We start from the raw sequence: 16,716 nt of genomic DNA on the forward strand, positions 1-16,716 counted from the left end.
TTTGAATTTTTAAAAAAAAAATGTATTATTGTGATTTCTTAAATTTGATTTATTAAACACTCAAAAATAGAGAAAACAATCACAAGGACATCAATAGTCTGGTCAGTCCTTAAACTAACAACAGCACAGAAGGGGCTTTATTCCGTTATAACCAACTTCCAGTTGTGGCAAAGGCATTTATAATTGCATAGAGCCTCATATGTGAGGTATTAATCGGTCACTGTGTATTGTGGGTGGTTGTCTGTAGACAGGTGTGCGAGTGTTGCTTCTTGTCCCTGGGGATTATATGGAACCTCATATGTGAGGTATTAATCTGCCGCTGTGTATTGTGGATGTTTGTCTGTAGACAACTGTTTGAGTGTTGCTTCTTGTCTCGGAACCATATGGAACCTCATATGTGAGGTATTAATCTGTCAAGAGTATTGTGGGTGGTTGTCTGTAGACAGGTGTGTGAGTGTACCTCCTTGTCCCTGGGGATTATATGGAACCTCTTATGTGAGGTATTAATCTGTCACTGTGTTGTGTGGGTGGTTGTCTGTAGACAGGTGTGTGAGTGTACCTCCTTGTCCCTGAGGATTATATGGAACCTCTTATGTGAGGTATTAATCTGTCACTGTGTTGTGTGGATGGTTGTCTGTAGACAGGTGTGTGAGTGTACCTCCTTGTCCCTGGGGATTATATGGAACCTCATATGTGAGGTATTAATCTGCCACAGTGTATTGTGGATGGTTGTAGACAGGTGTGAATGCAGCTCTTTGTCCCTGGGGACTATATGGAACCTCATATGTGAGGTATTAATCAGTCACTGTCTAGTGTGAGTGGCCATCTGTGAACAGCTGTGTGAGTGTAGCGACAAGGCCCCTGGAGAACATAATGCGATATTTTACTGTCGGGTTTACGGGACAAACTGGAAACACCACAAGATGTCACTGTAAATGTCAATAATCTCATTATGTCTGCACAATGAAATCATGATATCTATTGTGTATGTTATAGAATATTCAAAATATGAACTAGTCTAGGTTGAAAATGGGAAATACAGCCTCTGTCGTCCTTGGTGTCACAGCGATATGATATGTCAGTAGCTGCTGATGTGGTATTTAGCAATATTCCAGCAATATCATGGCAAGGGAGACACAATGGGCTTCAAACATAATCAAATCTGGACCAGACAATCCAGTGATTGACATCATGAGCACCGATCCACGCAATTGGGATATAATGAATTGCATCAACGAAGGCAGCAAGCCTGTCCACCTGATCCCGTCAGTCGCCTCTTATGACAAACATGGTCGCTGAAGACCTATTCTAACCCGCCGAATTACAAACAATCACAGTAGGTCAATGAAGTGGCTGCAGCAAGAAGTAACAGGCTCTATGACGTAAGTCAGTGCTCTCACGAATGTCCAGAATCTTGCCACTACTGCCCTGGATTCCGCCCTGGGCGGTGGCAGCGATCAAGGTGTCCTCCAAGGTGAATGCAGAACGATCCAGTCTAGACCTTGCTTGTGTTTCTTGTAGTTTCTGTAACTACCAACTGCGGACTTCAATGACATTTACTTCCTGTGTGTCATTTCACAATGAAATATTTTCCGTTTATTTCACTTTGTTTTGTTTGTTTGTTGTTTAACGCTGCACTCAGCAATATTCCAGCTATATGACGTCCATCTGTAAATAATCGAGTCTGGACCAGACAATCCAGTGATTGACATCATGAGCATCGATCCGCGCAATTGGGATCGATGACATGTATCAACCAAGTCAGCGAGCCTGATCACCCAATTCCGTTAGTCGCCTTTTACGACAAGCATAGTCGCCTTTTACGGCAAGCATGGGTTGCTGAAGACCTCTTCTACCCCGAAATCTTCACGGGTCACGTTTATTTCAATGGCAATCACAAGCCCACTGACTAATCCAAGCTTACACCTGCTGTCACAAAGGCAGATCTGGGTTAGAATTGGTCTTCAGCAACAGATGCTTGTTGCAAGAGGCCACTGCATCAATTCAGGCTTTCCTCCCACATTAAGCCGACACGCTGTGATATAACTGGAAACATTGCCGAGTGTGGCATTAAACAACAAACAAACCTGCAAGATAAAATATATCCAATAGTAATGAAACAAACGCGACAAGTTTGACAACTTTGTACATGTTTATTATAACAATCCAATATAGTTACAGCACTCATACATTGAGCAGAGTAGTAATGTTACAGAGTCCCAACTGTGGTGATGGTGTATTGACCGCGGCCTCCGTCACAGAACACAGGCAGGGGACGCTTCACAAACTCACAGCAGACCAAATACCTTCGACTAACTGAAACCTGTTAGATTGGTTTTGGTTTCATAAAGTACCTATAATTCACAGTCATGGTGCAGGATACTCAGGTACTGACCTTGAAGTTCATTATTGGTATAGCTTCATCAATCATGGACAATGGTCGGGAAACTGCTTTTGTAAAAATAATGATAATTTTTCCAACGACTTAATTAATTTTGAAATCGAAAGCTATTTACATTCAAATACATATGCATTTTCATGACAAATTGACATTGATTACTTTTCCAAGCTTTCAGATCCAAGTAAGTTTGAAATCTTCACTAAGCTCATGATGTGTTATAACATATCAAGCTGGTCCATTCCCACATCAAAAATGTTGGTTTTTCCATGTCTCGTTGTCACCATCTGATATAGAAAGGTCATGAGGTCACTGCAAGGTCATGAGGTCACTTCCATATCAGAAAGGTCGTGAGGTCACTGCAAGGTCATGAGGTCACTACAATTTCAGAAAGGTCATGAAGTCACTGCAAGGTCATGAGGTCACTGCAATTTCAGAAAGGTCATGAGGTCGTTGCCATGGCATCCTGCCCCAACCTGTGCATCTGTTCCGGTGATGGCCATGCGGTTTCAAACCAATGCTGTTTTCATGTTTCATGATTCAGGGGTTAGAAGCAGGACAGAATCATATTCAGAGCTAAAAAAATAATATACAAGACCGCCTCCAATACTCTGACATTTGAATACGGAATTTGTAACGAGACAACGTATGCTACGTTTATTCACTTGAAAAAATTCAGAGATTGAACTCGGACAAAAACTCTCAACTCTACGCACACTTGCAAGAGGGGATTGATTGCACTAAGGTAACAAGCAAGCAGAGAGACAGGCTCCATTTTGGTTGTTCTTTGGCTTTTTTTCAAAGATCAATGGATTTCTGTTCCAGTATTATAGCATTTCCTGCAGATCTGTTTTCCGGTATGGAAACTATTGGAATCGGGTCATGAACAGCCCAATTATCCTGAGTCAGGGCATGCAAATGTCTACAATGCTCAGTCAGGGCATGGTATATTTATACACAATATTATCACAAGAGTCTTTAATAATACATGCACAAATCTTAAATGGGAAACTGACTTCCTACACGCACACTGTTCTAAGATGATGGTAAGAATCATTGGAAGGAAACCTCCGGGATCTTTGGATTGAAGTCTTTCTGTTTAGTGGCCATTCTGTAGCTTCACGGTCACATTACATCGACCAACTTTCTGCGTAGTATCTATTTGTGGCACGAACAATGTACAATCAGATATAATCAAAAACAAAATGGCATCTGAAGTATGTAAAATACATTAGGTAGAAACCATCATATAAGCTAAATATCGATCTACTCTATAACAGATTTATCCATGATCAGGGACGAACTCTCTCTCTCACCAGCCCTAAATCAGGATAACAATCAACAATAATTGTAAAGAAGCTTATCTTTTATAAGCATTTTGTCACTACATTTACCTATTAACAGTTGATTAACAGGGAGAGAGGAGCGTGTGGTTGTCTTCCCATCATATTACACACATAACATAATTAGCAAGATCAAAAAACAATGGAAGACCTACAGAATTATTGAAATGAACGAGCAGTATCTTCTTGAGTCAGACGGTGTCACATACATGACTCCATGACTCGTTTCCAGGAAGGGCCTGGCACTTTATAACTGAGTGAGTTGGGTCTAAGTCACATTCAGCAATATTCAAGCAATATCGTGGCGGGGCAAATGATCTTCACACGTTGTACCTATGTAGGGAATCGAACCGGGAAAATATACATTCAGACTACCAAGCTCCATATACACGCTACAGAATTACTGACTTGAGTAGCTGGAGGGATTTAGCTGAACATCAATAACTAAATTAAACTTTGTTAAACTTTGTTAAAACTTCATGAAACTTAATTCAACAAGTCCTCTAGAAACAGCTTAGCAGTAGAGGAAACAGTTAAGTATCACATGACCAGGCCTACCTTACGTTATAACTACTAACATTGCCAAATATTGCACAAATAGATTATGATGCTCAGGGAAAGACACAGCTATTAATCCATCAGTCCAAGACTAGTGAAAATACAGGGGGACTATTTTCTAACCAAATGTAGCTATCTTACATAATCCAGACTGCCCCGTGAAAACCCAGGTTGAGACTAGGTCTTCAGCAACCCATGCTTGTCGTAAGGATCGGGTGGTCAGGCTCACTGACTTGGTTGATGATGTCATTGTACCCCAATTGCGTAGAACGATGCTCATGATATCAATCAGTGGATTGTCTGGTCCAGACTTGATTATTTACAGACCGCTGTCATATAGCTGGAATATTGCTGAGTGCGGCGTTAAACAACAAACAAACAAATACACAAACCACTAGTCCTAAATGATGTGCAGACAGGTTTTTGACAAACGGTATCTACCCTGATTGTCTTGTACACACAATATACTATACCACTCCACTACTATACTACTAGACCCGTGAAGAGTCTGTGGTAGAATAGGTCTTCAGCAACCCATACTTGCCGTAAAAGGTGACTATGCTTGTCGTAAAAGACAACTAACGGGATCGGGTGGTCAGGATCGCTGACTTGGTTGATACATGTCATCGATCCCAATTGTGTAGATCGATGCTCATGAAGTCAATCACTGGATTGTCTGGTCCAGACTCGATTATTTTACAGACCCCCGTCATATAGCTGGAATATTGCTGAGTGCGGCGTTAAACAACAAACAAACAAACAAACAAACAAAACCCACAAGCACGGGTGTGGTGCTGACAAACCTAGAAACATAATTGGGGCGAACCGGGATTCGAACCCACAATCATAGGCACAGCGAATCACGGCACCTTAGACGACTAGGCCACCCGTGCCCCCATAGACACACAGAGATACCGCTTGTGATAAGCAGCCTAATTCAGTGACTGGTGTTAAACTCTGCACTCTGTAGTATCACAGCCATAGCACGGTGATCTGCTAATAATCCAGTCCGGACCAGACAATCCAGTGACTCAGAGCATGAGCAACGACCCATGAGGTACAATGACATGCACAGCCAGACACAGGACAGTCACAGAAACAAAAGAAACACTAACTTTAAGTAATACTGATAAAAATTCTAAAAAATTTTGCTTCCCTTGGAAATGAACTCATCTTCAATTCTGACAGCCCCAGCTGTGATTAACAAAAGAACATTTAACTGCCTGCAGATTCAGTTCTAAATGTGGTTTACACATAAATCGCCAATTGTTTTTATTACGGTTAATCCGATACGTTGCATCTTTACACACTGCCCACACGATCACTGATCACAGGCTCTACTGTCCGATGGAAGATTTACTGAAGTGAGATTATAACGTAGCTGAACTGGTTTCTGAGACAAGGCAGATTTATCTGGTAAGAGGAGACTGTCAAATCAGATTGAGACAAATCCCTGAATAGTGGAATTTAAGTATTTTTAAATAATACAGGTCTCAGTTCCACAAAGAGCTACGATTGTCGCAAGTTTACGCTGAAGTATGGGATTTACAATCATCTTAGCGCTATGATTGTCACAAGTCTACGTTGAAGTATGGGATTTACGATCATCTTAGCGCTAAGATAGTCGCAAGTCTATGTTAAAGTATGGGATTTACGATCATCTTAGCAGTACGATTGTCCCAAGTCTACGTTGAAGTATGGGAGTTACGATCATCTTAGCGCTAAGATAGTCGCAAGTCTATGTTATATTATGGATGCTATCATCTTGGCCTTACGATTACGCAGATAAGATCATCGCTGTGGAACAGGACCTAGGTCAACATGGATGTTCACTGAAGTGTCAACAATTTGAGGTATAGTAGCCTCTGTGGCTAACACAGATCCTGAACCAAGGGGACATAACTCTTCAACCATCACTGTAAATCCGAGGTAAATGTTGCAAAAGTTCTCCCTCTTGATTTCCATTTATAGTAACAATTCTGACAAAAAATCTTCGGAACTGATTCAAAAGTTTCTGTCAATCAATTTAAAACAACAAATTATGTTAAAAAACTATGGACAACAGTTTCTGACCCAAGTAGAATTGCGTGGTCTACAAATCAAGGGAGAGAACTGTGTAGCGAATGTGGATAACAAAATGTTCTAGTCTGAAAAAACATTCAACAAGATATACCATGATAAATCTTCTGATGTAAATTCTCACCGACACAGAAAAACAATCAAATTAATAACAGACTTTCTAGTATTTGCGTATCTCAAAACAATAATGGTATTTCAAGTTTTAACAAACAGTACATGTCCTGAAAGACACCAACGACAGATACCAATGTTAAAAGTTGACTTCAATCTTCGTATCAACAACATTGTTCTCATTGTCCGACTCTAAGAACACATCCTTGTGCATCAATGGAAACAGTAGCAGCCATTAAGAGGGACTAGGCTTGGGCCGATTGTCAGTTTGACTCAGACCGCGCTGAATACTGATCCATCTGTGATAGGGATTTTTCAATCTTTCAAAACAAAAAACTGATTCTCATGTCAAGCTTAAATTTAATTAGAATGACAAATATAAATTCTCCCTATCAAAAGTTGAGCAGAATATATCTTTAAACCCAAAGTTATAAAAATATGTCATTCTTATCTCCTTACACTTATTAGATGTCACTTTTTTAAAAACTTGTTAACGTCATCCAAAAATTGAAAAAAAACATAAAAATTAAAAACATTGTTTTTTAATTCTGCTGACAAGAAATAAGCAAAATTTTCAAAATGAATAAATTATTTAAAATTACAATCATCAAAACCGGCTGAAAATTTAATCTAACAACTACTTAACATTTTGCGAAATAAAAAATATATATATGTAACTGGAATGTTTTTATTTTTTATTTGTCAACCTCCTGACCTTGAGGCCACACAGCACAGTCCCTCTTAACCTGACACCAACTGTTCTTCTATTACAGCGGCCTGGAGGAACAGACACTCTTGTAGCTTTCTTATCACAATATTGTCTGGCATGTGGAAGTCGGGAGCAGTTCCTGATGACCACGCATCTTGTGTATTGAGGTAGAGCTTTTAGCATGGAGTGAGACAGATGTATTCACGGCAGGGTTATTTTCCCCATACTTTACAAAGACATCTATAAGCGTCCATGTAAATACTGGGTTACAGTCAAGCATGCCTAAAAATAACCCCGATAAGGTTTTATTTCAGTTTACTTCCTTGCAAGCACCATTGATTATCTGCCCCTAGTTTAGTCATTTGTTACAAATTGTGGGGCAAAATGGGAATCGAACCTGGGCCTTCTGTGTAACCGGCGAACACCTTAACCAGTAGGCTACCCCACTGCCCCTATCAACACGAGAAGACGATGTCACGTAAATCACCATTGAAATGCATTGGATTCCAGAACTGAGCTTGAAAACAAAATTTACAAAAAATGTCATGCTTACAAGTTGCCATGGCAACAGAGATTTGGTGATACATTTTTACAAAATTTCCTCTTTTGTCATATCCATTTCAACAAGTAAGGGAGATAATCAAGGATAAAACTGATAACGATACATGTTTCATGCAGCAGGGAGGGACGACCACATTCCAATATTGTGTCGTAGAAAGCTACAAGAGTCGGCCATAACTAAAGAAAGACAGACATTACATTAGCAGCAAGCCAACTGAAGATCTCAGATGTTGCCATGGTTACGTAGGCTTCCCAGCATGCTGTTAGGGCCAGCTCATCAAGGTCAAGGTTACTTCTCCAGTGGATTCAAACATCGTGTGGCAGATGAACAAATGAGCAATCGTACGGAGCGTTGTGTCGATCAGTTGCCTGCAAACACATGCATTGGTGATAAAAACTAAAGTTATTGAGTTAATGCTGCAAAATAGCAAGAGAAATTTACAGTGGAGTGTCAATGGTAATTCCTGAAGTGAAATCAAATATACGCTGAATGATATATCTCTAATTACATCATGAAAGTAACTTAGACCATCAGACTATTATCCAAAATTGTCCTCACCCAGATTGTCCATGCATAACCCATTAGGGAGATATTCTACATTATTTTTTTAAACTAAACACGGATCATAGCGAAACAAAAAACCTCGAAGCTAACAAATAAAAAATAAAAAATTATTAGAAAATTAATGCTGCGGAAGTAGTAATACATTACATAAATTAATTTTGAAATAGTTGTTATCAGTGCAAAATTAATCATATTAATATGATATGGGACTTATTAATGTGCCAATTAATGTGTATATTGATACTCCACTGAAGAAAGTAGGCAGACTACATGTTATATGTTTAGTATGACATCGTTCAATAGCCAAAAACATGGATGAAGGATGAAGTGAGGTTCAAAGGTCACTCGATGCAAGGGGAGATAACTCCAAAACTGAAATTACACACTGAAAGCTCAAGCGTAGAGAAGATGCTGTTTTATCCATTTTCACTTTTACCAATGTTTCAATAATTTAGTTTCAAAAGCACAAAGCAAGCATAGAATCTTTGTCTTTGATGCTTTGTTCAAAGACTAACAGAAATTAGTCTGCCAAATCATGCTACTTCAACTCAACATGTACTGCTCAACATTTGCTAAGGATAAAGTCATCTGTATCAAAGGTCCTTAGCAAATGTTGAGCAGCATATAATGCAGAAACACATACACCTTAAACTTATTTCAAATTCATATACAGCTATTTCACAGCAGAGAATTTAATTCAAGCAAAAGCAAGAATGTCTCAGACATGCTACCAAGGTCATGGCCATATGAAGAAAAAAAGTCAACATTAACCCAAACAGGTAGATTTACATGAGAATTACTTAACACCCTTCTCTAACCGATTTAGTAACCAATGAACAGGACCCAGACTATCATTCATAAACTAATTCAAGAGACGTTCGCCACACTCCATGCAGTGTCTAAACTATGAGTCAATCATGCATGCTTTCTAATGTTTTCAGGCCAAATGTTGAAAAATCACATCTAAATCATGCTGCCCTAACAGTAATGATATCGTAACATCAATTTCAAAACCTGCACTCTCAATAAGCAGTTGTGTATTCAGGGTATGAAACTCAGGACTGACTGACCACAGGACTGGCTAGCTGAAATACTTGCCAGCCCTGACCAAAACCTGCCTGCCCACTATAATCATATGTTTCTCAGGATAAGCTAACGGGGTTCCTTTTGGTTACATTTTATCATTCATCTTTACATGTGAATTAATGCTTATCATCGGAAAATATTTAGAATATTTTCACCTATGAAATATAACCCGACCGTCGGGCAGGGGGATTTGAAAATCTGGCAGCCCGAGTTGAAATCAACAGGTATTTCGAACACTGGTGTATTACATGCGGTGATGATTCTAGGAGCATGCACTGCATGAGCTACACATGTATTCAAGGTGAGAAAAGGTGAAATTGGACACAAGATAAAAAACGTAATCAATATGGCACGTGTTGCTATGCCTGGGAAAATATCTGATCGTAATATTTCAGATAAGCGGAAATAAGATTCAACAGATTCCTGTAAAATTACTCATCATTCAGCCTTTTTTTCACTTTCAGAAACAAATGAGTCTTTCTTCAAATACTCTTTATACGTGAGTGTAAAAATTCTAAAAATAATCATTAAAAAATAAAAAATAAATTGTAGAAAAAAGTTTGAAACATCAGAGATTGACATGCACCATGATAAAAACATGTGACCTAAACAACAGCTCCAGAACTGAAACAAACTAAGAACAAGCACCATGAAGATGATGACCTGACACGATGGCAATAAATAAAATCTTTCACATATACAACGGAATAAAATAAAACAATATGAGCATAGATACTGAGCATAATATAGGAATTATGGCGTCATTGGTCAAGCTGTTGCCCACTTGCATAGTTCACGAGACATTCTGACAATGGCGGTCATGACAACCAAAGCAACATTGTAGAATGTATGAAAAAAGACAAAATGTCGGACTCATTTCTACTCAATATGAGTAGGGTTAAAACAATAAAAACTGAAATATTGATGCATCTAGGGCCTCCAAAAATTATGATATTTTTGGAAATATTTCTTAATTTGGGAGTCACGATTTTCGCTGCCATGCTTGTTGGCTGGTGCGTAGCCATGCCAGTTACCGGTTTGCAAGGGACAACAATCTATAAATAGACAGTGGAAATTCCAAGTTTTTTGTATTTTAAAGTTACTTCAGTCTCCTTTCATCGTAAAAGATTTGTTTTATTTGTAACGATTAGCAGAGAAACAGGCAGTAATTTAAAAAGAACATATCGTAGATTGTTGCATCTAATGTGCAGGAATTATGTGTCAAGTAAAACCCTGGATGCATCCTAATTCAGCCATCAAAAGTCTGTTAGCCCGAGAAAAAATAAACATTGTAAATGTTTTTGTTTCGTTCAAGGACTACGTACAAACTCTGAGGACAACTGAAGTAATGATCGCAGCGTCATAGGTTTGCGCACGTGGTTGAATATTCTAGACAGTGAAGACAGAAAACAGCTGATACCACAGGACTAGTTACATCACCCGTCAACAGATGCATTCTGGGATGGGTTAGTTGGAACACTTTCACTTGAGAAATCTTCATCCATAATTACAAAATACTAACATACCAAATATAGATATCCATGAGGCAAGCCATGGCAGTAGAAAAACAGCTCGTAATAAGTCATCCTCAAATATTCAGGGCAATATATACACTGCGGTCAGGGCATATGGAGGAGTGCATTTATTGCCCTGAAGAATGGAGAATATCAATCTGTTTATCACACTCTCAAGTATGAAGCACGAGCCCTACATATATCAAGCACCACAAAGATAGATAGTCTCAAATTATGCAGCCAGTCATATCAACATGCCATGGCAAAAACTCATTTCTTTGGGGGAGGGAAATAAGACCCAAATCTAGAAGATGGTTTGGGAGCCGGAGCTGGTGCCCCTGGTTTGGGAGCAGGGGTTGGTGCGGAAGGTTTGGGAGCTGTCGTCGGGGCACCAGGGGAGGGTTTGGGTGTTGTAGCTGCTGATGAAGGTGTTGATGAAGATGCAGCCGCTGCACCATATTTTGGTCCTGCTACGGATCCATACTGCTTAGCACCCACAGAAGATGACCATGGTTTTGGTGCATATACTCCACTGGATGCTGAGCCTGCGCCCTTCAGAAATGGGGACGAGGATAACATCGAACCAGAACCTGGTTTGGCTGGAGCCTTTGGCTCTGCTGCAGCTTTTGGTTCCGCAGCAGGCTTTGTTTCTGCTGCCGGTGTAGGCTCTGCTGCAGGTTTTGGCTTTTCCCAGGGCCTAGAACCATAAGGCTTAGCAGCTGGAGCTGTTGGTTTTGATTCTGCTGGTGTGGGTTCTGCTGTCGCTTTTGGTTTTTCCCAGGGCTTAGAACCATAAGGCTTAGCAGCTGGAGCTGTTGGTTTTGATTCTGCTGGTGTGGGCTCTGCTGCCGGTTTTGGTTTTTCCCAGGGCTTAGAACCATAAGGCTTAGCAGCTGGAGCTGTTGGCTTTGATTCTGCCGGTTTTGGTTTTTCCCAGGGTTTCAAACCAGTTGGAGCTGCTGGGGCAGGCTTAGGAGTGAACTGGGAGCCATATTGCTTCTGCCATGGTTTGGGAGCAAATGCAGCAGCTGGTTTAGGTGCCGGAGCCGACTCAGTAGGCTCAGGTGTGGTTGGGGATTTGGGGGCGACATCTGGCTTAGGTGCAGGTGAAGGAGGGGCTGGTTTTGTAGAGAGAGGTGATGGGCCTGGCTTGGCAGCAAGAACAGGCTTAGGGGATGGTGCTGGCACACTGGGTTTGGGTGAAAGAACGGGGGGAGGCTGAGCCACTGCAACAGGTTCTGGTTCTGGTTCTGTAACAGGCTCTGGTTGTCCCAGGGTTATCTGAGCCTCTAAAACAGGTTCTGGTTGGGGTTCGGGAACTGGTTCAGGCTCTCCCAGGGTTATCTGAGCCTCTAAAACAGGCTCTGGTTGGGGTTCGGGAACTGGTTCAGGCTCTCCCAGGGTTATCTGAGCCTCTAAAACAGGCTCTGGTTGGGGTTCGGGAACTGGTTCAGGCTCTCCCAGGGTTAGCTGAGCCTCAAAAACAGGTTCTGGTTCTGTAACAGGCTCCGGTTGGGGTTCGGGAACCGATTCTGGTTCTCCCAGGGTTATCTGAGCCTCTACAACAGGTTCTGGTTCCTTAACAGGCTCCGGTTGGGATTCGGGAGGAGCATCAGCTGGTGAGGCAGGCTCTTCATCAACACCAGGAGGGGGAGGGGGAGGGGATGGAAGCTCGGGTTCAGGAGGGGGCGTGTGAAGGGTGGACAAATCTGCATCTTCAGATGCCTCATCAGGGGCCACAGGGGCTACAGGGACAGGTACTTCATCTACAGGAGAGAGAACTATGCTCGCTACTTGAACCTCATCCGAACCAGCAGGAGGTTCTGAGGCTGCTACAAATGAGTCACTAGCAACAACAACATCTTTATCAGAGGCGTAATCTGATGGAGTGGCATCATCAGGGAGCTCTGTACCTGAAGGTGGTGAGATCTTAGCAGTACTCTCGGCAGGCACCGCCGTTCCTTGAGGCGATACTACAGCTGTGTCACCAGGCTTATCGTCCGGCTCTTGAGGCAGGGGGGGCGTTCCACTTTTGCTGGGGCTAGGTGAGCGCCGATCCCCTATTTCTTCATCAAGTTTTTTCATGATATTGTCAAACTTGTCGATCCCCAAGTAGTCCATCTGACCACGCTCCCAGGCCAGCTTGCGTTCCCGGTCATCCATGAACACCGCGGCACCTGTTCCGCCCATGCCACCCTCAAGGTCAAGGCTGGCCAACTGTCCTACAAGTCCTCCCTGGAACAGAGAACAGGATTTACTTAAACAATCAACACTGTTGCAGAGAAAGTTCACTCTCTTGTATTAGAAACAGGTCAGACAGAGGGTTGACTATGGACTTACACTTCTTGATGCCTTCAATGTCAATTTTTGGTACAAATGCTACTACAAGCAAGCGCTTGCTGAATAAAAGTGCTTGGCAAAGGTGCTAACATACATTATTATTCATTTTAACCGAAATACCAGTTTGAAAAGAACTTAAAATCAAAATTTTCACTAATACTGCAAATCAAAATAGTAAAGCATGAGCTGTGTGAGAAAGATTTTATCCCATTTTAGACGATATTCAAGCAAAACACACCCAATTTCCTCCACGGTAAATCTAAAATATGTTCTCAAATACAACAGTGAGTGAGTGAGTATGGTTTGACGCCGCTTTTAGCAGTATTCCAGCAATATCACGGCAGGGGACACTAGAAATGGGCTTCACACATTGTACCCATGTCAGGAATCAAACCTGGGTCTTCGGCGTGACGAGCAAACGCTTTAACCACTATGCTACCCGACCGCCCTCAAGTACACCAGAACACACTGAAAGGCACTGGGACTGGTACCTCGCGTACTCGGGTTGGGTGGCTACTGAGCATAGTCGCCATGCATAACCCAAGTGAGTGGGTATGATTTTTTGCAACATCAAGGCAGGGGACACCAGAAGGTGGAGCCACACATTGTACCCATATGGGAACTGAACCCAGGCCTTTGGGACAACAAGCAAACCATGTACCAGTAGGCTACCCCAGGGCCTTGAAAAAGAGCTAGATGGTTGAATATAGGCTGTAAAATCTAGTGAATATATGCATTTATATATCATATAAGAATCAGTGAATGCTCTCTGGCGACAGTCAGAGAAATATTCTTGCAATATCACGCTGACCTATAAATAATTACGTTTTGACAGGGCAAAAGCAGACATTGAAAGCAAGAGCACAACTCACGCTAACAGGTTACAATGACACACAATTGGCTGCACCACAGAGCCTGACCACCCAATGCTAACTAGTCAGCTCTTACCAGCCCACCAGCTCTTAGTATTAAGCAATTCAGGGATTTATCTTTGAGTCCAAAATAATAGTCCTCAACACTCAACAATTTGAAATTGGGACTTTCATATATTCATTAGAATATTTCATTCAATTCAACATAATTTTTTAAATTACAATTTGGGAATTTCTATCGACAAAATATGGGCAAACTATGGTACCTCTGAGCAGATCTTGATAAATCCCTGGACTGGTGTGTGATCCCCCAGAGTGATCAGTAACGTTGATCAACGCTGTACTCAGCAATATTCCAGCTACAATGGCAGCCTGTTATTTTGTAAATAATTGAGTCTGACCAGACCATCCAGTGATTGTTATCATGAGTCATGATCCACGCCACTGGGGTACAGTTTCAGGTTCAGTTTGTTTGTTCCTTAACGCCGCACTCAGCAATATTCCAGCTATATGACGGCGGTCTGTAAATAAGCCAGTCTAGACCAGACAATCCAGTGATTGAGGTGATGAGTATCGATCCACGCAATTGGTATACAATGACATGCATCAACCAAGTCAACAAGCCTGACCACCCGATCCCGTTAGTCGCCTCTTACGACAAGCATGATCTATTCTACCCCTGATCTTCACGGGGGACAAGCATGGGTTGCTGAAGACCTATTCTACCCCTGATCTTCATGTTGGGGTACAAGCACAGTATTGAGTGATAAGCATTTGGAACCTTTACCCAGACATTGAGGAGACCTCGTGAGAAAACATAGGCTGTTTTAAAAGAAGCAGGTGTATACACAATAGTAAGCAGCACATGAATATCAACTTCTTGTATACTGAAAGCAACTTAGAGACGTGGGTGAGGTTGGTGTTTACCATGTTGGGAATAGAACCCAGGGCTCGGTTCCACAAAGCGATCGTAGTTGTAAACCTATGTGAAAGTATGGGCAGTGATAGAAATTGGCACTTGTCCTACAGTCCTCGCCAAACTGCCCATTAAGATGTCATAATACTAGTAAAAGTTTGCTATATCTAAGGGCTTTGCTATGGTTTATCATGATAAGGACTAGAGGACTAAAGATGTCAGTTTCTATCTCTGGAGTTACGATTATCTGTGCGCTAAGAAAACTCAGTGGAACGGAGCCCAGATCCTGACGTGTGTCACGCAAACACACTCAACCACTGTGCCATCCTACCTCTCCCTTAGAGATGAAAGTACAGACCTAGAACCAATACAGAAGCTGAGACAGAACGTTAACATATGAAGCATGGATGTTAAACTGCAGATATAGAGAGAGACAGTTCAGAATGTAGTCCACCTGCAGTGTACAGTGTCACTGGCAGATAGGTCAGGTGTTGTTCAACTGACTTGTGTGACTATATGTTTAAGTTGGAGTGAGTTTTGTGAGTGAGTGAGTACAGTTTTACGCCGCTTTTAGCAATATTCCAGCAATATCACGGCGGGGGACACCAGAAATGGGCTTCACACATAGTACCCATGTCGAGAATCGATCTCGGGTCTTCAGCGTGACGAGCGAACGCTATAACCAGGTAGAGCACCTTCATAGAGGCATCAATGTCTGGTGGAAAAATACAAAAAATACTAGCAAGCATGGACAACTACAGACAGAAGGTGCCTGAGTGTCTCCCCACCTCCCTCAGCATCAGGTCCTTGAGAACCCCACATCAGGTGCTTGAGCATCAACCCCTGCCCAGCATCAACCCCTGACAACAGGTGCTTGAGGATCCCAGACAGGTGTTTGAGGACCCCAGACAGCAGGTGCTTGAGGACCCCAGACAGCAGGTGCTCGAGGACCCCAGACAGCAGGTACTCGAGGACCCCAGACAGCAGGTGCTCAAGGGTCCCAGACAGCAGGTGCTTGAGGACCCAAGACAGCAGGTGCTCGAGGACCCCAGACAGCAGGTGCTCAAGGGTCCCAGACAGCAGGTGCTTGAGGACCCAAGACAGCAGGTGCTCGAGGACCCAAGACAGCAGGTGCTTGAGGACCCAAGACAGCAGGTGCTGGAGGACCCAAGACAGCAGGTGCCTGAGGACCCCAGACAGCAGGTGCCTGAGTATAACTACCCTGGTGATCATGACACCTTTACACATAAAATACAGGTGTACGAGGATGGGTACCCCTGGGCTCGCCCATAGTAACATACAGCCAATTGTTGAAACCCGACCACATGTGTCCTCACAGCTGTCTTGACTTACCACCCCCCAGTCATATCTAGGGCAGGATGTTGACAGATTTGAAAAAAGGCCAAGGCCCAGATAATCTGATCAGGCTGCTCACAAGACAGTGATTTAAATCTGGCTAGTTTACCGGCACACTGACAGTCAATCAACCAGGTGAAAACAGGAAAGCTTGTTATAAATCATTTGTTTCATTTCAATTTCATTTACTGGCCCACTATTCAACTTGACAATAATTCATCTCATCCCAAAGTGAAACATTTGTTTTTCTTCACATGTCTGACCATTTTGCCAGAAGATTCCCAGGTGCCCCAAACAACCCACACACC

At 42.1% G+C, this 16,716-nt stretch overlaps 1 protein-coding gene across 4 annotated transcripts in view; it reads right to left on the bottom strand.

The window, feature by feature from the left end:
* Window positions 1-2,133: 2,133 nt before the first annotated feature.
* LOC124110906 (glycogenin-1-like) overlaps window positions 2,134-16,716 on the bottom strand; it is a 53,997-nt gene continuing 39,414 nt past the window's right edge. For all 4 annotated transcript variants that reach the window (XM_046470375.2, XM_046470376.2, XM_046470378.2 and 1 more), the window contains 2 exons: window positions 12,838-13,159; window positions 2,134-8,128 (listed from right to left, as the gene is read on the bottom strand). In XM_046470375.2, the coding sequence (XP_046326331.2) occupies window positions 8,121-8,128; window positions 12,838-13,159 (330 nt within the window). In that variant the 3' untranslated portion in view covers window positions 2,134-8,120. The remainder of the gene's footprint in view (window positions 8,129-12,837; window positions 13,160-16,716) is intronic.

This window comes from Haliotis rufescens, unplaced genomic scaffold (genome assembly GCF_023055435.1).
Source record: "Haliotis rufescens isolate VD_foot unplaced genomic scaffold, xgHalRufe1.0.p SCAF_129, whole genome shotgun sequence".
Taxonomy (NCBI): Eukaryota; Metazoa; Mollusca; class Gastropoda; order Lepetellida; family Haliotidae; genus Haliotis; species Haliotis rufescens.